This window comes from Microplitis mediator, chromosome 6 (genome assembly GCF_029852145.1).
Source record: "Microplitis mediator isolate UGA2020A chromosome 6, iyMicMedi2.1, whole genome shotgun sequence".
Taxonomy (NCBI): domain Eukaryota; kingdom Metazoa; phylum Arthropoda; class Insecta; order Hymenoptera; family Braconidae; genus Microplitis; species Microplitis mediator.
The window spans coordinates 21,597,384-21,620,495 of NC_079974.1; the positions used below are offsets into that span (position 1 = coordinate 21,597,384).

The 23,112-nt window shown below is 32.6% G+C and overlaps 3 protein-coding genes and 1 pseudogene across 5 annotated transcripts in view; 2 read left to right on the forward strand and 2 right to left on the reverse strand.

The window, feature by feature from the left end:
• The window catches only part of LOC130670210 (uncharacterized), a 51,125-nt gene extending 46,217 nt beyond the window's left edge, over positions 1-4,908 (forward strand). For both annotated transcript variants that reach the window (XM_057473488.1, XM_057473489.1), the window contains exons 7-13: positions 1,716-1,980; positions 2,065-2,436; positions 2,496-2,603; positions 2,892-3,044; positions 3,151-3,267; positions 3,335-3,436; positions 4,312-4,908. In XM_057473488.1, coding sequence (XP_057329471.1) covers positions 1,716-1,980; positions 2,065-2,436; positions 2,496-2,603; positions 2,892-3,044; positions 3,151-3,267; positions 3,335-3,436; positions 4,312-4,440 — 1,246 coding nt within the window. In that variant the 3' untranslated portion in view covers positions 4,441-4,908. The remainder of the gene's footprint in view (positions 1-1,715; positions 1,981-2,064; positions 2,437-2,495; positions 2,604-2,891; positions 3,045-3,150; positions 3,268-3,334; positions 3,437-4,311) is intronic.
• Positions 4,909-4,986: 78 nt separating this feature from the next.
• LOC130670215 (dimethyladenosine transferase 1, mitochondrial) lies at positions 4,987-7,537 on the reverse strand. Its single transcript, XM_057473499.1, has 3 exons — positions 6,607-7,537; positions 5,278-5,584; positions 4,987-5,201 (listed from the first exon to the last, which is right to left on the reverse strand). The coding sequence occupies exons 1-3, from the start codon at positions 7,395-7,397 to the stop codon at positions 5,169-5,171; spliced, it is 1,131 nt and encodes a 376-aa protein (XP_057329482.1). The 5' UTR covers positions 7,398-7,537; the 3' UTR covers positions 4,987-5,168.
• Positions 7,538-9,061: 1,524 nt separating this feature from the next.
• LOC130670569 (eukaryotic translation initiation factor 5-like) lies at positions 9,062-11,352 on the forward strand (annotated as a pseudogene).
• Positions 11,353-19,718: 8,366 nt separating this feature from the next.
• On the reverse strand, positions 19,719-22,432 carry LOC130669435 (uncharacterized). Of its 2 annotated transcripts, none has more exons than XM_057472347.1 (4): positions 22,269-22,432; positions 20,591-22,161; positions 20,298-20,490; positions 19,719-19,933 (listed from the first exon to the last, which is right to left on the reverse strand). In XM_057472347.1, exons 2-3 carry the CDS (start codon positions 22,046-22,048, stop codon positions 20,425-20,427), a joined length of 1,524 nt encoding a protein of 507 aa, XP_057328330.1. In that variant the 5' UTR covers positions 22,049-22,161; positions 22,269-22,432; the 3' UTR covers positions 19,719-19,933; positions 20,298-20,424. The 2 variants fall into 2 exon arrangements, with proteins under 2 accessions (XP_057328330.1, XP_057328331.1); XM_057472348.1 differs by having other exon boundaries at positions 20,298-20,508.
• Between the last annotated feature and the right edge of the window lie 680 nt (positions 22,433-23,112).

Below are 23,112 nucleotides of genomic sequence, written 5' to 3' on the forward strand. Positions count from 1 at the left end.
AAGTGATACGTGATACAATATCCGATTATTTAATTATTAAAATTTAACAATTGTAATATCTTATTTTAATTATAGAAATAAATATGATGAGGTAAAAATTCCGTGTCATTTTTTATTTTTTTTACAAAGAAAATTGTAAATTTGTCAATATAATTTTTTGTTATTGGGTCAATTCAATGAGAAAGTGTTATAAATTATTTGAAAGTAGTGATTAAGTGTTAAATTAATGATATAATTAAATTTTATGGGTTTATAATATCGCTATTATTTTTTTAAACATTTATTTTATTTTAGTGATTAAATTTTTAAATTAATTTTACTAAAAGTTTATTAAATTCATTGATTTTCATTATTATCTTATAATTAAAAAATTATTTTTATTATTCAATATTCATAATTATTTTAATGACTCAATTTCTTGAAAGATTCATTTAATTTTTAATAATAGAGATCATAATTAATGAGATAAGAATTAATGATAATTATTTATTAATTTTTGTTATATTAATTTTACAGTAGAAATCGAGCTCACGTATTTGATAAATTTTTAACAGATTATGTTTTGAGCTCTTTCGAGAGAAAATAATAGAAAATACTAGAGGGAAAAAATTCGTTTGAGTCCTAGAATCTCGATATAACCATGTCGATGTCATGTCGTACTCCACCTTCTGTCCTTTTGATTTTTTTTTTTTCTATTTTGACTTCTGATTATCATCCGACATCATTTCTAAGGGTCTTTCGATGTAAAAGAATAGAAAATACTGGAAGAAATAAATTATTAGAGACCTGAAACAGTCTCAGACCCATGTGTATGGGCATGTGTCTAGCATTCCTGATTAAACAACTGAATTCGATCGAATTAAACAGAATTAAATTTTTAATTCCATTTAATTCAGATAAATTCTGTTAATTCAGTACCTAACTTAAAAATGAATTCTGTCTAATTCGGCAGGAAAACCCGAATTTGTCCAAATTAAAACGAATTTAAATAATTCTATTCGGTTTAATTCGAATTAATTAAAAAATAATTTTCCAATTTCTGGTTTTGAATCCGAACTAAACTGAATTAAAACGAATTTGAAATTTTTAAATCGGTTTTATTCTGTTTAATTCAAATTCAAATTTTCAATTCAGTTGAATTCTGTTTTGCAGAATTCGACCGAATATAACAGAATTAAAAATTTTAATTCGGTCGAATTCAGTTGTTTAATCAGGGATGTGTCTAGCATCCGCTCTGTCTGTCCTTAAAATATTTTTTTTTCCATTTTGCCTTCTGATTATCATCCCACATTATTTTTCAAGTTCTTTCGATGTAAAATAATAGAAAATATTGGAGGGAAAAAAATCTTTCGAGTCCTAGAGCCTTCACAGAATCATGTGTCTGGTATGTGTCTAGATTGTCTGGGCATCTTCTCTGTGTCGATCGGTCCTTTTTTTTTCTTATTCATTTTACCAACTGATTATTATCCCACATCATTTTTTAAGCTTTTTCGAGGTAAAATAATAGAAAATACTAAAGAAAAAAATATTTCGAGTCTTAGAATATTTTCAGAAGCATGTCCTGGGTATCTCGATCCAAAGTCAGTAAATAGAGATATAAAAAATGGTAGTTCTTAAAATAAACTTAAACTGTTTTAAAAATAAATCCCCAACACATTTTCTGATACCACCAACATATTGAGGGATACATTAATAATATTAAATAAAATTTCCAGTGGTGTCGTTTATGCGCCATTCGTTTGCCGGAAGTGCTCGAAGAAGCGTGCCGAGCGTAAAGAAATAATAACTGAAATCGTGGAGACAGAGCAGAAGTACGGAAGGGATTTGAGAATTATTTTAGAAGAGTTTCATCGACCTATGCTACGTGCTGGTCTTTTAACGCAAGAACAATTGTCTGCAATATTTCTAAACGTCGAAGAACTACTCGAGCACAATCTAGTACTCGCGGAGAAGTTGAAAGATGCCGTTGAACTCAGTCAAGTACGTCAGGACTAATAGCGCTAATTATTTTTATTATTTTTTTATAACCGACCATAGTTTTCATTTTTATTTTAAATTTAATAGGTATCTGGAGACGAAGATCTAGTGACAGTGGACGTGGGTAAAATATTTCTCGAGTCCGAGCGGATGCTACACGCGTTCGAGAGCTACTGCACCCGGCAAGGCGGCGCGAGTTGTCTGCTCCAGAACTTGGAGAAAGAAAAAGAACTGCTGAGAATATTTCTAAAAGTATCCCAGATGGAAAATGCTGTTCTAAGACGGATGAATTTGAATTCTTTTCTCATGGTACCTGTTCAGAGGGTTACTAAGTATCCTTTGTTACTCGCTCGTCTCCTTAAAGCGACGCCGTGTGTTAGAATAGACGTCCTGGAAGCGAGAAAGAGATTAGAACAGGCACGAGCCAACATTGAACTTCACTTAGAGCACATGAATGCCGTAAGTTTATTTTTTTATCATTAATATTATTGTTTATTAATTAATTATTAATTAATCAGGAAGCCAAAGATGTCACATCGACAAAACTCTGGCGCAGGATTTCAATAATCCAGAATGGCAGGAGATCTAATGGCGAACACGACATGGTCAATATTAAATTACGCAAGGTAAATTTATTCAAAAATTAACAGTAGGGGAGGGGTAATATGGACCCCATAAAAATTTTTATGGATTAAAATTACAGGGAGCGAAATAAGTCGTCAATTAATTTTTTTAAAATACAAAATGGGGTAATTTGCGTCAGTAGAAATTAAACGTTTTTCCGACGGCTTATTTTGCCCCACTAAAATTTTTTTTTATGACGGAGTCATACGCACATGGATTTTTTTTTTTTTTTTATGTGATAAATATTTAATATTTGAGATAAAAATTATAAATAATGTTGATAATAACAGATGGCTGTTGAAGTCCTCGAATGGGCACACGAAGAAGCGCGTTTTGTTTTGGAGGGTCGTCTTCTTGTTGCTCAACCAACCGATAATAATTGGCGACGAGGAAGAACTGTTAAATTAGCACCTGTCATTGCTATGCTTGTTACCAACGGAAAAGTAAATATATATTTTTATACGTGATATTTATTTTTGATATCCATAAATTACCTATCGAGTATACTGATTATTAATTACTAATTACTATTATTCAAAATTTTATTAGTCAAATACGGAATTCGTTGATCTTAATGACGACTCATTATTCCCGAGACAAATTGGTATCAAAGAAGCAACTCTGCTGCTGGTTAAAGAAAAAATTGGACGTTATTCACTTCTACGAGTAAGTAAATTAATACTTTTTTTTTCTTTTGTCATTTATTTACTAATTATGGTTATTTTTTAATTAGGAGCCATTGTACCTGGATAAATGCATAGTATGCTGCGAAACAGATCTTGAAGATTACTTTGAAATTCAAGAACTTGCTTCTAAGGAAACTTTTATATTTAAAGTAATTATTTATTTATTATTTAGATTTTTAAAATAATTTTTCAGTGACTTACTTTATTTTTTTTTTTCAAATAATTATAATTTACTAGAAGTCAAAAAAAATTATAACAAAGTTTAATTCAAACTACAATATAATTTGAAAATATCCATTGCAATTAAAATGTTTTTAAAAATTTTCCACTACTCTACTGGTAAAATTCAATTATGAAAAATTTTATAAATAAAAAAATGGTCGACTGATTTGTTCATGACGCGGCAATCAAAAGATTTTGAGACTTAGATTTAATCAGACTTAAAAATCGGTGAAGCGACTTACGAGTTTTGAAACAAAAACTTTGAAAATTTTTTTATTTGCATACAAAGTCAACTACTCGACCGATCAACATCAAAATCTATTCAGAGCTAAGTCTTGATGTTCTCTTTCAATTGCCGCAAATAATTTCTATTTTCTAAAAATTTTAAATTTTCAGTGAGAAGTTAAAGAAAAAGGAATCTACCGTTTCCGTGGAGCCGCTAAATGACCGCGAAGTCTTGTAGAACTCGACATAATAAGACTTTCTTAAAGAATAAAATTTTTCGATATCGCTTAGTTTTTGAGAAAAATTCGATTTTTTAAAAAAAGTGAAACATTTCATAGATTTCAATATCTTCAATTTTTTCGTATTTTTTCCCGGAAATTGCGTTTAAAGATGAAAATTTTGAAAAAAAAACGTCTGAATTAGTCTATTTGTAAAGAAGTTATAGCTATTTGAAAAAGTTTTATTTCGTCGAGTTTTACAAGAATTCGCGATCATTTGGTGTCGCCGCGGAAACCGTAGACTTCCCAAAAAAAGTAATTATTTGGATTATTAAATATAATTTTCTTGTGATTTGAAGGCTGAAGACGGGGCGAGAACAAAAAGATGGTGTCGAACACTTCAAGCCCATGCACAATCACTAGGTGCCTGGCGTCGACGTCGCGGCGCACTTCCCAACATCATGATTTGCGGAGTCGCAAGAAGTTAATCCCGCAATTATAAATTTAAAAACTCATAAATAATCGATTTATTAAAATAAGCTCTGAACAAAACTTATTACTGTATAACCAAATAGATCAATCGATCTTTAAGTATCGAAATAATTTCTAATTGACCTTCAATTAGACTCTGATGTAACGTTCGCTCCCTTGTTCATACAGTTAATTAATTAATTAATAATAATAATGATTATTATTATTAAATAAATAACGAAGGATGCGCAAGTGATCCTCATATATATTATTATTATTAATAATTATATCTATATAATTAATATATCATAGACGTAAGAATTATTTAAAGAAATTCAATTAACAATTTTAAAAAGATTGAGTAGCTGTGATATTGATTGGTGATTTGGGATTTTCAAATTTTAATATTTTTTTTTTAATGATTAATTAATTAATTATAATTTAATTCATTTTTTAAAATGTACCGAGTTTTTATCGAGTGTGGAAGTGACTTTTAAAGTTTATGTTTAAAACTTTAATTAATGAATTAATTATTTTTCTATTAAATTAATTAACAACTAAAGTATTTAAATTTTAAATGATCTATTAAAAAACTATACATTGATATTTTTTTTAATATGTAAATTATAAATTTTTCGAAAAAATTATATTACATTAAAAATTAATAATAATTATAATTAAAAAAATGTAATATTTTTAAATGACTGTAAATAATAATAATATTAATAATAAACCCACTATATAATTATCCTTGCTCGATTGTACGTGAACTGGAGTTCTAAAAAAAATAAATGTGAGATTAATAAATAATTTAATACCGAAAATTATTATAATTAATTATAAGAGTGACAAACTTTGCAGAAGCTGGCGTAGTTTTCATCATTTTCTCCATCAGGAAGTATCTTATCTTCAATTTCTTCATCTTCTTCAAGTTCGCGGACGTAAACTTTCTTAGTCCAGGCACGTGTCAGTACTTTTTTCGAAGCCCGGTAATTGTAATCCTTAACTGTCGGATGTTTTTCGATGATATATTTGTAAGCTGTGCAAAGACGATCTATTTCTGGGACTGTCAGCTGGAAAGGTCGGGTCGTTGGGTCAATGTCTGCTAGTTTGAACATCACAACTGCTAAATCTTCAGGATAATCTTTTGGGAATAGTGTTCTGTAATGATATTTAATTTATAAATTTATAACATTCGTTCTTTCAGTGATCAAATTTATTGATTTTCAATTTATGATTTATAATTAAGGGCATTCTCACAGAGCCACCCACTTTCTAAAAATTTTCATGATAGTAGTTGGTAGATATCTGACAATTTTTTAAATTTTAAAATAGAAAATAAAATTTTTTTAACAAAAAAATTTAAAAATAGACTTTTAGAAAATTCTAAAATCAGTGCATGCATTTTTTTTATTTTATAAATTTAATAGTTCAATTTTTTTATATGTAATTTAAAAATTGTCATGTCTTCTACATTTACACTCATGAATTTTCGACTGTCAATGTACCTGACGATCGAAACGTTTTTCACGCAACGAAAATTAAAATAATTCATGAAATTTGTGTCTAAAGGCGAATTTAGGGGTAGTTGGGGGTGGCCGGTCATTTTCGGGTGACGTGCGAAACATTTCCGGAATCTAGATCCAGTAGATTTTTACTTTTCATTTCTTTTTTCTTATTTTCGTTCAGCGAAAAACGTTCCGATCTTCAGGTACGTGACTGTCAAACATTTCAAAAATTTATCAATTAATTAAAAAAAAATTAAAGCGTTAATTGAAAAAAGGACAATTTTGAGATTTTAAAAAAAATTACTTACAGTTGATATCAATGAAGAGTTTAATAAATTTTAGCCTACAAAATTTAAAAATTATAATTCTAAAATTGACATTTCGATTCTACTGAAATTTATTTTCCAAATTTCGTTCAACTCCTAATTGATATCAACTGTAAATAATTTTTTTTTAAATCTCAAAATTGTCCTTTTTTCAATTAACGCTTCAATTTTTTTTAATTAATTGATAAAATTTTGATTCCCTAATGACTTGTGACATTGAAAATTTTTAAAAAGGAGGCACTGTCTGAGAAAGTCCTTCTTATTAAAAATGATCCGTAAAATTTTTTTCTGCTGTGGATAGAATATTGACTTTAATTACAAGTGATTAATTAAATAAATAAATAATTACCTGGCACATGCCAATGAATATTTTTGTCTGAAGGAAAACATATGACGAGTAAATTTTTCAAAGAAATCAAAATCATGCTCAGTTTGAGGTGTAATCAGAGGTTCAAAAGTAACGACACCAACATCAACATCAGGCTTAGGTATAAAAGCGTTCCCAGGAATAGTGAAACACAACTTAGGTGTAGTCCAAGTCTGGGCCATGACAGACAGCCTGCAGCGCTGATCAAATTGCGGCTCAGCGACCAGTCGTTCCGCGACTTCCTTCTGGAAAGTCAAGCACATCTTGATTCTCCCAGTGGCCCAAGGCCCCGCTCTTTTAGAAATCAAATCCAGCCACCTAATGATCAAGTGCGTCGAGACATTGAACGGCAAATTTCCAATAATGTAAGCCCGCGGGCATCTCCAATCCCACTGTCTTTGACACTCCTCAGGAAATATTTTAGTCAAGTCTGTCTTCAGTATGTCGTCGTAGACAATATTCATTTTCCCATCAACTGTCGACAAGGTCTCCGCAAGCATCTCCAGCGTCGGTTTGAATCGACGGTCTTTTTCAACCACCGTAAGACTCGCCGGTAGTTTTTTTATTATCGATCGCGTGAGTCCTCCAGGTCCAGGACCAACTTCCAGTACATGAGAGTTTTTAATTCCCCCGACTTGATTTACCAGCCGGTTTATTATTCTCTCATCGAGCAAAAAATTCTGCGCTAATTGTTTCCGCGCTCTCAGGCGATAGAGTTTCAGTAGATCTCCCACTGACGGCAGCGGTGGAAGTCGGACTTTTTTTGTTGCCATTTTAAATCTTAATTTAATCAACTAGTTATTAAAATTAAAAATAATAAAAGTAATGAGCTAGATATTAAAATATATCGTAACTATAAATCCTCAGTTGAAACAGTCTCTGGGATGTCAAAGTCATCCAAAAATGATTCCTGTTTGACAGCGTAAATAGTGTAAGCATAAATACCAATGACTCCAGCAAATAATCCGGTCCCGAGAACACGATTTGCTTTACGAATTCCTTTCATACGAATTGCACGTGTGAGATTTAATTTCTGAAGTTTGTCCATAAAATGACGCTCTACTGTTGACACCTTTGACTTGTCTTTGCCGAGATCAATTTTAGGCATTTCCTCATTGTCCATAATATCAATTATACCTGTAATTATTTAATGCTAATTATTTATTGTTGAGAAATAAATATGAGAGTGAGGTTATGCAGTAAAAAAAAGTGGCTGATTTATTGGGGAGTAAAAATGAAATTTTTAAAAAATAATTACTGGGATTATTAATTAGGGGGTTAATTAATTTAATAATTACCTTGCGCGATGTTGACGCAATGATTTATATGATAAAATATGATATAATTATTATTGAGTTAAGGCACTGCCATAATACACGAGCAGCAACGAGTTTTCCGGTCGGTAAAAAAAAATTAAACAGCTGAGCTGATTACGTAAAATAAAATAAATGTAATTTTTAATTATTTAATGATGACAGAAATGTTAAAAATTAAATTTGGGAATTATAATTAAATAAATTTATTGAATTTTTAATAATTATTGAGTGAGAAAATCGATTGTAAGTAAAATAATGACAGTAAAGTTGGCGGACATCAGACAATTTTTTAAATTTTAAAATAATAAAATAAAATTTTTGAAACAAAAAAAATAAAAAATGGGCTTGTAGAAAATTCTAAAACCAGTACATGCACTTTTTTTATCATATCAATTTAATTGTTTAATTTTTTTATATGTAATTAAAAAACTGTCTTATGTCTGCTACATTTACACTCATGTAAAATAAAATCTAAAGTAAGAGAAAATTCGAATGAGTGTGAATGTAGCAGTCAGACAAATAAAATTATAAATAAATAGAGTAAATATTTAAAAAATTTTTAAATTAATAAGTGCATTTTTTAAAATTATTTACTCTATTTATTTATAGTTTTAAATTTCTCTGATATCTGCTACATTCACACTCATAAATTTGAATGCGCGTTCGCGGGATTTAAAAATTGCCGCTAAAGGGCAGAGCGAAGTTGGCGGCATTGGCCACGTTTTATAAAGATTACTAGAATATTCTAGTAACCTTGCGTTTTATAACATCATCGTTCGCCAGAAAGCGTCCACCAGACAACGAGGTAAGGAATTTTTAATCCATTTGATATAATTTATAAAAAAAAAAATATTTTATAAAATTGCACTTTTAGTTTTTTTAATTTTCTACATGTGCACATTTTAAGTTTATTTTTTTTTGTTATCTGAATTGTTGAAAAAAAATCGAAAGTTATTTATTACCGGCTAACCTCAAGATCATATTTGGTTATAAAAAAAAAAATAATTTAATTTTTCAGTTGGTGAGTTATTTTCAACATCATCGCTGTTGTCATCACAATTGTCATTGCGACTAACGAAATCATCAGGAGCGTCGTCATCGATAGGACTAAGGCTAATAAAATGATTGGAAACGAGAGATATGGAGCAGCAGCGTTTATGATAATGGAAAACTATATCCCTCTGCCCGCAAGACCGCGGCATAATACCAATCAACGTTTATTGAACCATCTAGTCCTGCCTAAGCACAGATCTAAGAAAATATATACTGTGCCCGGCTTGTGATAATCCGGAGACAAGATTGATTGTCAGCGCTAAGAAGGGGACGATATCTCAGGGTTGCAAAGCTTGCGGACATCATGGTTTACTTGAGAGCAACCACAAATTAAATACTTACATTCTGAAAAATCCGCCTAGTCTTAATCCCGCAGCTCAGGGCAGTTCTTTGACTGAAGGTAAACGCGGCAAGCGTTCCAAGAAAGTCAACGGCGATTCTAATGGCGATCGTTCTGGTTCACCGGACAATGACACCAGCACCACTGATATTGTTGTCGAGGCACCGGAGATAATCGCTGAGGACAAAAAAGTCGATGATGTGGCCGACGTTAAATGGGCCGTCGATGTTTCGGAGGAAGCGGTCCGTGCACGGCTCCAGGATCTGACCGAAGGCGCCAAGGGGATGACCATCAGCGAGGATCTTGAGAAAAGCGAGAAAGAGCGCATGGATATTTTTTACAAACTTGTTAAAACACGTCGTAATGCTGGACAACTTGATAATCACAAGGAGCTCGTCACCGAGGCTGATCGACTTGACATAAAGACCAAGGCACCGCTAGTACTTGCTGAGCTGTTGTTCGACCAAGGGATCGCTGCTCAAGTTAAGAAGCACCGCGTACTCTTGCTACGTTTCACTCATGATGGTATAAAAGCACAAAAATATTTGATTCGTGGTATTGAACAGGTGATTGCTTAACACACACGGACGCACTTGTAAATAAAGTCCCTGGTATTCTCAAGGTGATTACTGTTTATTTAATAAACTACTACTTGATCATTTTTTTAAATAGATTTTTAAATGACAATTATGTTATAAAATGTAATTGTAGTTGTAATTGATATAAATATTAATATATGTATTTTTATTTTATAGCTTTTTTACGACAATGATATCCTAGAAGAGAAAGCTGGAAAGAGCGCATGGATATTTTTTACAAACTTGTTAAAACACGTCGTAATGCTGGACAACTTGATAATCACAAGGAGCTCGTCACCGAGGCTGATCGACTTGTCATAAAGACCAAGGCACCGCTAGTACTTGCTGAGCTGTTGTTCGACCAAGGGATTGCTGCTCAAGTTAAGAAGCACCGCGTACTCTTGCTACGTTTCACTCATAATGATATAAAAGCGCAAAAATATTTGATTCGTGGTATTGAACAGGTGATTGCTTTACACACGGACACACTTCCGAATAAAGTAATGTTTTAAAATTTTTTTTTAGTTGTAGTTAATGTTAATATGAATATATTTTTATTAGTTAGAAATTTAATTTACATTAGTATAACAAAATAAAATCGAGTTAGTATAAACATTTATACTAACATTTAAATTAGAATAAATTAATTAGCTGCACCCGCATTTAGTAGCGTTCACTTTGATCAAATTTCGAAATTGATTTATCCAGTCGTTTTTGAAAAATTTCAAAAAAGCTGGAAAAAAATTTTTTTTTAATTCTTTCGTCAACGGTTTTTCTTGGACGAATGAACCAATTTTGATGGTTGAGGTGGCATTCGACGCGGCTTATAACGTTTTAGAACTGATCAGATTTTGGAATCGATCCATCGAGCACATTAAAAGTCATCTAAAAAAAACGTTTTTGAAAAAATTTTATTTTTTGAATATCTTCGAACGCACTTGACCCATCAAGCTCAATTTTTTTACGGCTTTTAGATATTGACAAGCTGCGTCGAATGACGCCTTAACGATTAAAATTGGTTCATCTGTTCAAAAGTTATAGATATTTACATACGTACACTTAGACATCATTGTGAAATTAGTCAGAATAGATTCCTAGAATCTCAAAACGTCAAGATCTGATAGAAATTCGATTTTCGAAAATCGGACCGAAACCAATAACTTCCCGAATTTTTGAAAATTTTCAATTTTCTTAGCGGGAAGTTAAAAAAAATATTTTCGCCCCTCCGGGCGAAAAGCGTCAACTTTTCTCCCGCTGTGCGAAACGAAGTTTCCGCTTTCCGCCTCCGTCGAGGCGAAAAATAGTATTTACACCTTGGGCAGTAAATAAGAAAGCCTCAGATCACATGTTTGTTGACCTCGGCTTCGCCTCGGCCAACAATTACATGAGATCTGAGACATTTCTTACTTTACTGCCCGAGGTGTAAAATATACTATTATAATTTTGGGGGTTAACCCTCAACTTGAAAAAAAAAAAAAAAAAAATAATAATAATAATAATAATAATAATAATAATAATAAACAATACGTCGTATTTATTGTGAAATAATAGTAATAATAATGATAATAATAATAATAATAATAATAATAATAATAATAATAATAATAATAATAAACAATACCTCGTATTTATTGCGCAATAATAGTAATAATAATAATAATAATAATAATAATAATAATAATAATGAAAAACAATACATCGTATTTATTGTGGAATAATAGTAATAATTTTATTTTATTGAATCTAATTTACGACCAGACTTTTTAATTCTTTTGTTTGAAAGGAATACGGCTTTACTGATCTGCTTTATTGACATATTTTTATTTAGAACCTTATTTGCGTATGAGTAATTACATGTGGATTAATATTGCTTAATGCGCACTGTAATACCATACTTTAATTGTAAGGACTCTATTAGTCAAAGATGTTAATATTATAAATACGGTTTCGCCCCGAATATACTTGCTGGGCTCACCATTTACATATTTACAAAGAAAATAGAAATAAAATAGAATAATTAAAGGATTGTTAACCCACAGGTTAACGGCGTCATTATTAATTGCAAAATAATAAGTTAATTAAGAACGAACAAAATAACGGAATGAACAAGAATGAATAATAATAAAACATTTACATATATATATATATATATATATATACAAGTCAAGTTCGGGAGTGTGGTCTTACGAGTTAGAGTGTAAGACATACGATCCAACGTAGGTATCGATGACCGTGTTGAGGTACTTACCTTCAACGAGTGTGTAACTACTTGCGGCGTAAGTTACACCATGGTCTTCGGCGAATAACGGATCGTTCATAAAACGTACGAGCGCGTCTGCTGGGAGTGGCTCTTCTGTGTACGCTTTTATGCTGCGAATGTATCTTGGAGCGGCGGCGGTGCCGACATTACGATCATATAATGTTGTCGAGATCATTGGTCTGGCGAGATAGTCGGATGGAGATGGGAATTCACGCATCATATACTGATGGCTCATCCTTGAACATAGACGGTTCCATGTCAAAAATATGACAATAAGCCAGGAAACTTATTGCACCACCATCATCATATTGAGGATTCACCGTCATTTTTTTTAACATCTTTTCAACGGTCTAAAGTAGAATATACTTGCATCAACTTTACTGATGAGCCCAGCAAGTATATTCGGGGCGAAACCGTATTTATAATATTAACATCTTTGACTAATAGAGTCCTTACAATTAAAGTATGGTATTACAGTGCGCATTAAGCAATATTAATCCACATGTAATTACTCATACGCAAATAAGGTTCTAAATAAAGATATGTCAATAAAGCAGATCAGTAAAGCCGTATTCCTTTCAAACAAAAGAATAGTAATAATAATAATAATAATAATAATAATAATAATAATCGTAATAATAATACTAATGGTAATACTAATAACAAAAAAGATTTTTGTAAGATCCGCAAATTCTGCCTTCCAATCATGGTTGTCAAGATAATCTTCGACAACGGCAGCATCACCACCATCGTTAACACTACTGGCATCGGAACTATCAGTAGCACCGCGATCATCGTTTCCGGCCTCGTGAACGTTACCCGCGCGCTCATCGTTGTCGTCTTTTTCTTTTTCTTCATCCCCATCACTTTCAGCTACGTTTGCAGCCGCGTTACTACCATGACTAGCCCTGTCGTGATCACTGTCAGCGTGTTCGTCAGCGTCAGTTTCTCGGTCCAGAAATGGATGAACGGCGATTATCGATACGCCTCATTAGCTCCTGAATTTGCACCTGTTGAGCTCTTTCAAGTTCAGTAATTTGCGCCGGAAGAGTTCTTTCAGATTCAATATTCTGTCTCTTCAGCTCATTGATGAATCGTTTTACATCGGCCCGTTCACTTTTCAATTGATTAATAAGCTGTTGATGTCCATTCACCATCTCGGTCAGCTCAGCAACTTGCCGAGACGAATCAACATTTTGTTGAGTTAACCCATCATTTTGTTGAGTTAACAAAGCATTTTGTTGAGTTAACTCAGCAAGCTGTTGTTCCATCTTAGCATAGTCTGCTTTAGCTGCCCGCAACTCCCTCTTTAGCTCCTCATTCTCTGATTCCAGCCGTCGCTGTGTAGGTGAGGGCTGAAGGCTTCGCTGCCCGGGTGTCACGAAAGAAATTCTCGCCATAGATGCTGGAGCTAAGGGTGTTCGGGAACTACCTAGCTGGTTATTCCCCTGTACCCCTATGATTAAGCTAAGGAAGTGAAAAACTTTCTTAGCGTTTTCCTTATTTAACGGGCTAGCGGCACAACAAATAAAAAAAATGTCTTTAAAACCCGCCGAATCAATTACCCTTATTGGCTAGCACCGTGAAAAAATGGTTGCTACCAGCGGTATTATTGTTGTTGGCAATAATGTCGATAAATGAAGTTAAATTTGTCATTAAAAATTTTGAATTTTGCTGTAATAATTCTATAGTTTTTTTTTCGTAGTGTCTTACGTCTAGTGCCTTCGCGAGGAAATATTAAAAAACATTTTTTACAATAAAGACGTCCAGTACCATGTTTCTCAAATACATGACTTTTGATGCGGCTGCGTATGAGGTCTGCATCGCAAATAGTGCAGCGATACTTCTTGCCAATGTCGACGATTATCTGTTCCCACTGGATAGCAGAAAAAGCGGCCCTATCGAAGACTTGATAGTACCCGTCTTTAACTTGAAAAGCGGATACCAACAAGCCTCGAATACCCATCGCGGTATTTCTAGGATCCTCCAATTCTGCCTTTCAATCATGGTTCTTCAGATAACCTTCGACACCGGCAGCATCGCCATCATCGTTAACATTGCTGGCATCGGAACTATCAGTAGCACCGCGATCATCGTTTCCGGCCTCGTGAACGTTACCCGCGCGCTCATCGTTGTCGTCATCTTCTTCATCCCCATCACTCTCAGGTATATTTTCAGCCGCGTTACTACCATGACTAGCCCTGTCGTGGTCACTGTCAGCGTCGGTTTCTCGGTCAGTGTTCCGTTCATCTACGCTAGCCCTATCACTAGTGTCTGGTACGTCGCCGTGGCGTTCGAAGAATATGTTCAATTTACCCTTTTAAAACAGTAAGATACTTACTGCGCTTGGATATCATGGGTGGAGTCGAACCATCCGTAAGCAAGACCAGGCAATTGTTGGCCCTCTCGCCCAAACACAGTGGAGCTTTTTCCAGACCCACTTCTCCCATATAAGAAAATAAGGGGGTCGGCCTGATCGGACACGTTATTCTTGATGAACGCTATCGTGTCTTGGGAGAGAGTAGTCACGGCGTCCATGTTGACAACTCTCTCTATCAGCTGCATCTTCAATTCATTGCGCTTCACTTTTGCGCCTTCGGCGGTGAAACCGTCTCCAAAAGTTTGGAAGATGATCTTGATTGTTTTTTCTCTCTCTCACGCTTTCACGCTTGAGGTGTGCAATACAAAGAATAAGTTCAATTTACCCTTTTAAAACAGTAAGATACTTACTGCGCTTGGATATCATGGGTGGAGTCGAACCATCCGTAAGCAAGACCAGGCAATTGTTGGCCCTCTCGCCCAAACACAGTGGAGCTTTTTCCAGACCCACTTCTCCCATATAAGAAAATAAGGGGGTCGGCCTGATCGGACACGTTATTCTTGATGAACGCCATCGTGTCTTGGGAGAGAGTAGTCACGGCGTCCACGTTGACAACTCTCTCTATCAGCTGCAATTCCAATTCATTGCGCTTTACTTCTGCGCCTTCGGCGGTAAAACAGTCTTCAAAGGATTGAAAGATAATTTTGAATGGTTTCTCCCTCTCTCTCTGTCGATGACTGGTTGTTCAGCATGGTCTTTGCAGTGGCCTTCGTCCCTCACTTTCCCTTTTCTATTCACCCTTCTGCGTTCCCCCATGCATTTCTTTACTAATTTCCCACTCTTTCTCAGCCTGGCCTCCTCAAATTTACACGCCATGTATCCCGCTCTAACTCTTTTTTCCATATCCAACTCCTCTCTAACAGTATACCCTGGCACTTGCCTCCCAACGCCCATGATCCATCTTCCGTACTGTTCCTGCAGCCCTTCTTCTTCCCTTCTTTCTTCCCACCCCCATATTTCTGCCCCGTACAGCGCAATGCTCATTACCACACTGTTAAAGAGCATTTTCCTCCACCTTATCCTTCCCCCAAACTTTTTGTCTCCTACTCTTCACACCATCCTCATAGCCAGCTTCGCCTTCCTAATCCTCTCCTTAGACACACACATGTTCTTTTTAGAAAAAAAAATCATCAAAACCACTTGTTTCTCGAAAAATTTTTCACTAAAAAGTTTTTTAATTTTTAAAAAATTGTAAAAATTTATTATTTTTTTTATTTATTGTTTTTATCGAAAAAAAAATAGAAACCTCTTATAAAAAAAAAAATCACCAAAACCTCTTGTTCAAAAACAAAAATTTTGGTTTTTTTTTTCAACTGTACACTGAGAAAAAAAAAACACCAAAACCATCTAACTTTAAAATACTCAGCATCTTTCTTATTCTACTTGCATCGTTGTCGTCGTCGTCACTTGAACTTCCTGACGATAAAACGGCGGGCTTACTACCACTCACTTGTTCGACTGTGAGATACTTCTTGACGATACTATCATGTAGGTTAATTTGTGACCTCAAGCCGTACTTGAGGAATTAGGAATCTCAATTTCAGGTGAGGCTGAAGAAAAAGTGAATGTCACATCAGGAAAATCATCTTGTGATGAAGCTCGTGGTGAATTGGATGACTGATCCATACCAGTAGATTCTTGAGCTGATTTCGGTCGCCGATTTTCTTCTTCAGGTTGTTGTTCGACTGGAGCTGCATCGGCTCGTAAATCTTGAGGTGGAGGTGATGCTCAAGGTGGCGTAACAACAGGTCGGTAGTGCTCCCTTCGGTGATTCTCAAATTCAGCTCTTAAATTTTGTAACTCGGCCTCGTGTCGAATTCTGAGCTCGTTGACCTCAACATAGAGTTCGTTGACCTCAGCCTCGTGTTGAATTTTGAGGTTGTTGATTTTGGCACGGCGTTCGATAATATCAGCACGGGCTTCGTAGAGCTTAGCACTGAGTTGATCGAATTTATTGACGCTCAGGTCTCTCATCTCAGCAATGATATCTCCAAAAATCTTCGAAAAGCATCAACTGCAATACGGCTGCTGTCTTCTTCGCGGTATCGGAGAAATTGGACGCCTTGAACTACCAGATTGCCATTCGTTCGACCGCAAGTTTTCGAATTGGTGCAGGTAGTTGATGGTCGAAAAGACATTCCTGTTTTCGTAAAGGAGCTTTATACACGCCAAATGAAATTAGACCTTATCATTTGGAAAAATTGCATCGATAATTATTATTATCATTATATTATTTTATGTGATTTTACTAAAACGACCAGGGCTTTTATTTTTTGTTAAAGAAATCAAGGCTTTTCTGGTCTTGTTTATTGACATTAATAAATACATGTGGACTAATATTGTTAGTACGCACTGTAATAAATACATTTAACGAATAAAATCAAATCTTGAATTTACTATATTTTAAAACGGTTTCGCCCCGAGCATACTTGCTGGGCTCATCAGTAAAGTTGATGCAAGTATATTCTACTTTAGACCGTATAAATGATGTTAAATTTGAAAAATAAAATTGAACATTAAAAACAAGAAAAATTTGGAAAAAAATGGATTGAAATTGAAAAAAAAGGTGATGATAAATTTTTCATATGATGATGTTCGAGCAAATATGATAGCAAAATTGGAATCTTTGCTCGAACATCATCATATGAAAAATTTATCATCACCTTTTTTTTCAATTTCATTCCATTTTTTTCCAAATTTTTCCTTTTTTTACTGTTCAATTTTATTTTTCAAATTTAACATCATTTAGAATATTTACAAATTTAATATCAAAGTAGAATATACTTGCATCTTTTTCGTGAAAAAGTGTTGCACCCTTGATTAAGAAAAATGATTTGAAATGATTCAAAATAATTCGAAATTATTTAAAACACTTTGAATTGACCAAGATATACATTTAGCATGGATTAAATCATTTTCCTTAATAAGGGAGTAATATTGCGATTGATTCAAATTTTGTGATAAAATTGCCATATTTATAATGGAAAATTATTATTATTATTATTATTATTATTATTATTATTATTTCTATTATCATAATTTTAATTATAATAGTTAATTATAATTTTATAATATTATATGATTAAAAAAAAAACAATTGATTACTATGATTACATTTATTTAAGTAAGAAAAATTAGCAATCATTCATTGACAATATTGATGTAAAAGAATCGTTAATTATTGATGATTTGTAAATTTCCTAAGGGAAAGTGAAATTTCGTTTAAGCCATTGTATTAATATTGTGATTGATTCAAATTGTGTAATAAAATTGTTATATTTACTATCAAAAATTTATTTAATTTTCGTATTGTTTTTATATTTTTCTATGTCAATTTAATAAAAAAATTTTTTGAATTTTTCTGTTTTTTATACATTTATTTTTGCATAGATTTAATAGTATATTACACACTGAGGGAAGTAAAGTAAGAAATGTCTCAGATCACATGTAATTGTTGGCCGAGGCGAAGCCGAGGTCAACAAACATGTGATCTGAGGCTTTCTTATTTACTTCCCGAGGAGTGTATGCTATTTTTCTCCTCGACGGAGGCGGAAAGCGGCAACTTCGTTTTGCACAGCGGGACGAAAGTTGACGCTTTCCGCCCGTCGAGGAGAAAAATTTTTTTTTTCAAATTTACCTAAAAAAAAAAAAAACAAATTAGTGTGTAATCGTGCATAATTTATAATTTGTAAAAAAAATTAAAATAAAAAATGACCGCAGCCTGAATTTGCACCAGGAATCTTCATGTGACTGGGTACTTTGACATTGATGACTCTTCTGCTACCACCGTCCATCTTACGGTATGTATATATATGTTTAGAGTAGAAGTACCGATTTTGGCCACCAAAAATTTAAACAAAACGCATTAACGTAATTAGTTTTTAAATTGCGTACACTGTTAGAAGTATTTATTTGAGCCAAATAAATATTTGTTAATAGTTAATAAATGATTTATTAAATGAGATTTATTTGGGCCAAATAAGCCATTTCTTAATAGTTAATAAATGGCTTATTTGAATAGAAAGAAATGACACGTGATGTTAATTAAGTAAGGTTATGACAAATAATTTATAGGACTGTTTAATTTTATTTTTTTAAAGAAAATAATGCACACAATTAATGTTAATTGAAGATAAAAATTATTATACAAAAGATATAAAAAAAATGAAATATTATAATAAATTTTTACTAACAATCACACTCATTCCATTCAAAGTTATAACCTGAACTTCATGTGTCATTTCTTTCTATTCAAATAAGCCATTTATTAACTATTAAGAAATGGCTTATTTGGCTCAAATAAATCTCATTTAATAAATCATTTATTAACTATTAATAAATCTTATTTGGCTCAAATAAATACTTCTAACAGTGTACCAAGATACTTTCATCACACTGTTACGATTAAAATTTTATTTTATACTTTTTTGTTAGTTAAAATAAAGTATCAACTGTCCAAAAATGGAGCAGTGGTAACAAATGGTACTTCTACTCTATTTAAATAAATTAATGCCCAATATTTAAATCAGTTATTAGTATTTATTGGGAAATATAAAAAAAAAGTATTTGCAATAAACCATATTTTTATTTAATAATCATAATATTTTAATAGATGCAATGAAAAACGGCCTTAATAATAAACAATTTATAGTAATATGTAAATCAATTAATATAAAAATTATTAATCAATTTTTTATTTTAAATTAAAAAGACTGGGTGTCAAGACAATGCAGATAATGTTTATTTTGCATTTATCTCAATAAGAAAAATTAATAATAGTAAAAGAAAAAAAAAACAGAAGGAAATGAACGTTACATTTAATTTAAAAAAATGTTGAACATAAAAATGAACCAAAAAGTGACTAAAAAGATTTTTTTAATTGATAATGAAAACTTTCGGTGATAAGTTTTGAGTCCATTGAGTTCCGAGGTAAAGTAAAAGTTAAATTTCCAGTGTTTGTAATTATTATTTTAATTGGTTTCAATTAATTAGCCGGTGTAAAAATTCATTGAGTGTATTATCAATAATTATCATTTTTTTTTAAATGGCATCGATGTCAACGTCATTTTCACACACACACACATACATGCGCTGACAAAAAATTTCTCTTTGGACAATTAAATTGGTTTTGTGGAATTCTATTAAGGGGTTAGGGGTACTCAGGGGTATGAAAAAATGATGATTTTCAATAATTTTTTTTTTGTAGTTAATTACTTTATTTGACAAAAATAAAAACATAGCTTTATTAGAACACGTTTCGATTTGACTTCACGAAAATTTCAAAAAAAAAAATTAATAATTCAAAAAGTTATCGCTGTTTTTGTAGAGCCCGTTCCTCCCGAAGTCCTTTGCGGTGATCATCATAAGTCCTTGGAGATTCATCTAAAATCAATCGGACAAGAAAAATTAGTTTTATTAATAGATAATCTTGTGCCTGATCGAAGCTTTTTTTTTTTTTTTCGAAATTAACAAAATGGCGGCCTCAGGAAATTTTTTTCAAATTTTCGAGAAAAAAACCGACAGTTTATTGTTAAAAAAAAATCGAAATTTTGAAAAAAAAAAAAAATCCTTCGATCAGGCACGAGTTTTTAATGTATTTCAAAAGTACAATAAATTTTATTGAAATCTACCGAGCAGTTTTTAAGTTACAGTGATCACCAGTTCAGAAAACATAGTTTTGAGAAAAACGCATTTAAAGTTTTGCTATGGATTTATGTCGAATTATAAGAATTATTTAATAACTTACACTGAGTCATCTATTCCTGGACCATATAATAGCTCTTCAGCCGACATAGCAGCTTCCAAAATATCGATTTGCTGGTGCCTACGTTGCAATCGACCTTCTCGGGTGTTATCATTAGCGCGCTTATCTGCTACTTTGATACGTGCAGCATCCATTCTTTCTGCATACCGATGAGAATTAGGCCCACAATTAAGTCCTAGTGTATTCATCAAGACTAATAATGAATTTATACCCTCATTAAATATACACATAGCAACGTATGCAGCTATTTGTACGATGGTAAAACTAGTATTTACCGTTTTTGGGCATATTTTCCATACTAGTTGGTTAAAGCTTTCATTATTATTCTGATTGAATCCACCTACACATCTTGAAAGTAAATTTTCATTACTAAGATCTTCGTATATAGGCTTGATAGCTTTTAAAACATCAGAAGGTAAAGGAGAATAATCGTGAGAAAAGGTATCAAGCTCTCCTCTTGCTTCAGCGCGCTGGTAAGAGCACCAAGATTCTTCGCCTTTTGGACACATATCATGATTCGGTTTTTCATCACTCGAGCCGTAGTGATAAAAGGTTGCCATTATAGCAGATTTCATATTTTCAATAGAATCACAATGCCGGCGTATTGCTAAACCATAGTACACAGTTAGTTTGTCTATTAATTTTCCTGTGAGCTTACCTCGACCACCAAGACCTTTTTGTTTACTCTTCAGCGTACGTAATCGACTCCCCATCCGCTTTTGGACATGCCCTATACATTCCTTTTTATTTACAGTTGTATTTTCGTAAGGATCTGATTTTATAATTCCTGAATAGGTCTTGGAGTCACCATCACCAATATAGTTGGCATACTTAACTCCATATTTAGTTTCAGAATACGAAAACATTTCGACCATCGCATCCACCTCCATTTTCCCAGAAGACCCTTGATGATTAGCAGAACACACATCTTCATGCGATTGATACCATTCCTCGAACTCAACAGTATTTGTTTTTTTTTTCCAATACTCACATAGCTTACAATATGCACTTTTAATGTTTATGTCAAGAATCTTTCCAGTAAAATAGCCAATTATAGAAGAAACTCCAAATGACGATGTATATCCCCGTTTTTGCCAGGTTCCATCTCCCGATACAGTTAGATGATTTATATCTTCATTTTCAGTTGTTGGCATTGCTTGCTTTTCTTCATTCACAGCTTTCGTCATGAAGGTTTCTGCGACGGCTTTACTACAATTCAAAATCTGTTTCAGTAAAATTGTATGCGTAGATTTATCTAAAAAAGACGGCATGTCCATCAGGCCGCAAAACTTGCACAATCCTTCGTATCCTATTCCTAGTATTCTCATTACAAAAATGAAACGTCTGTTTATTTCATAAGAATGCCCAACGAAAGAACAGGAAGGAATATATTCATTTCCACAGTTATTACATGCAACTACAATTTTGAATCCCAGCCCACGTGTACTTGCTGTTTGAAACACTACATTTCCATCACATTTTTTACATTTTATAAGAGCAGAAATTGCAGTGAATACCTGAATAAAATTTATTATTCGAAATTCAGTACTGCTGTCTTCAGGTACATCATCTTCAGTGTTTTGTTTTAATTTTTTAGAAGATGTACTCTGAATACTTTCATCACGTTCGGCTGTTTTCGGATTAAAAACATTCTTTCTTTTGACTGAACGCGACTTATTAATTTTTTCAGAACTCCGAAGTTCTCTTGAAACCTTTCTAGAATCACGTCCCATGGTTAATAATTTAATTCACTTGAGAAATAATTTATCACAAAACTATCGACTGATCAGTGCAACGACTACAGGTATACTGGCAACCAAAAATTATTTTTCAGTTCTTGTACTACCTACAAATTGTGAATATATGTAGAAGGATATATATATATATATATATATATATATATATATATATATATATATATATATATATATATATATATATAATTATAAATACATTAAAATGGGGAGATATTCATGACAATGAAACCCGAAAGGTCGGTTGCTTGCAGCTGTTTCTAGCTACCTGCTCTCGAATGCCACGTAGCACCCGAGCGTCCTTTGGTCATTGTTAAATAACTCGAAAAGAATTTGTCGGATTCACTTCAAATTTTCACACAATATTTTTAAAATATTATACTTTAAGAAAATGCAAAAAAAAAAAAATCGATTTTTTGAAAATTCTGACTACCCCTAACCCCTTAAACTAGAAATTATTTGGGACAACTAAATTTTATTACGTCAATATAATCTATTTTATCATTTTTAACAAATGATTTAATAAACTCCATTTGGTTGACATTAATATTTCTCTCTCTAAGATAACAAAATTATATGGTAGATTTAAGAAAATATTTATTTAATGGACAACTAAACTATTTTGTAGTGCCAACAAATCCAAATATTAGAGCAAAATATTATTATATTAACTCTAATAAATATTAATTAGACACAAAAAAATATATTCGTTTAGAATAAATATATATATTTGTTCGAGGTTAATAAATATATATTTGAACCTAATGATTATTGATTTAAAAGTTATGGTGTTAGGCAGCAGCAGCGGAAGTAGTTCGGTGCTCGCCACTAGATCGCGCCCACCATTTGTGGTGTCCCTGGTAAGATACTTATTTCAGAGTTTGTATATTCGCCAGCTTGAAGCATTTACGGGACGAGTTACCCGCTTAAAATTTTTGATAGTAATATAGGCGTATACTGTAGTACACTATGACATTAATGTTTAAATGTCAAATTTTGCTACTCAATTTTTGATGTCTCGAGTATGTCAAATAGTGGCTTTA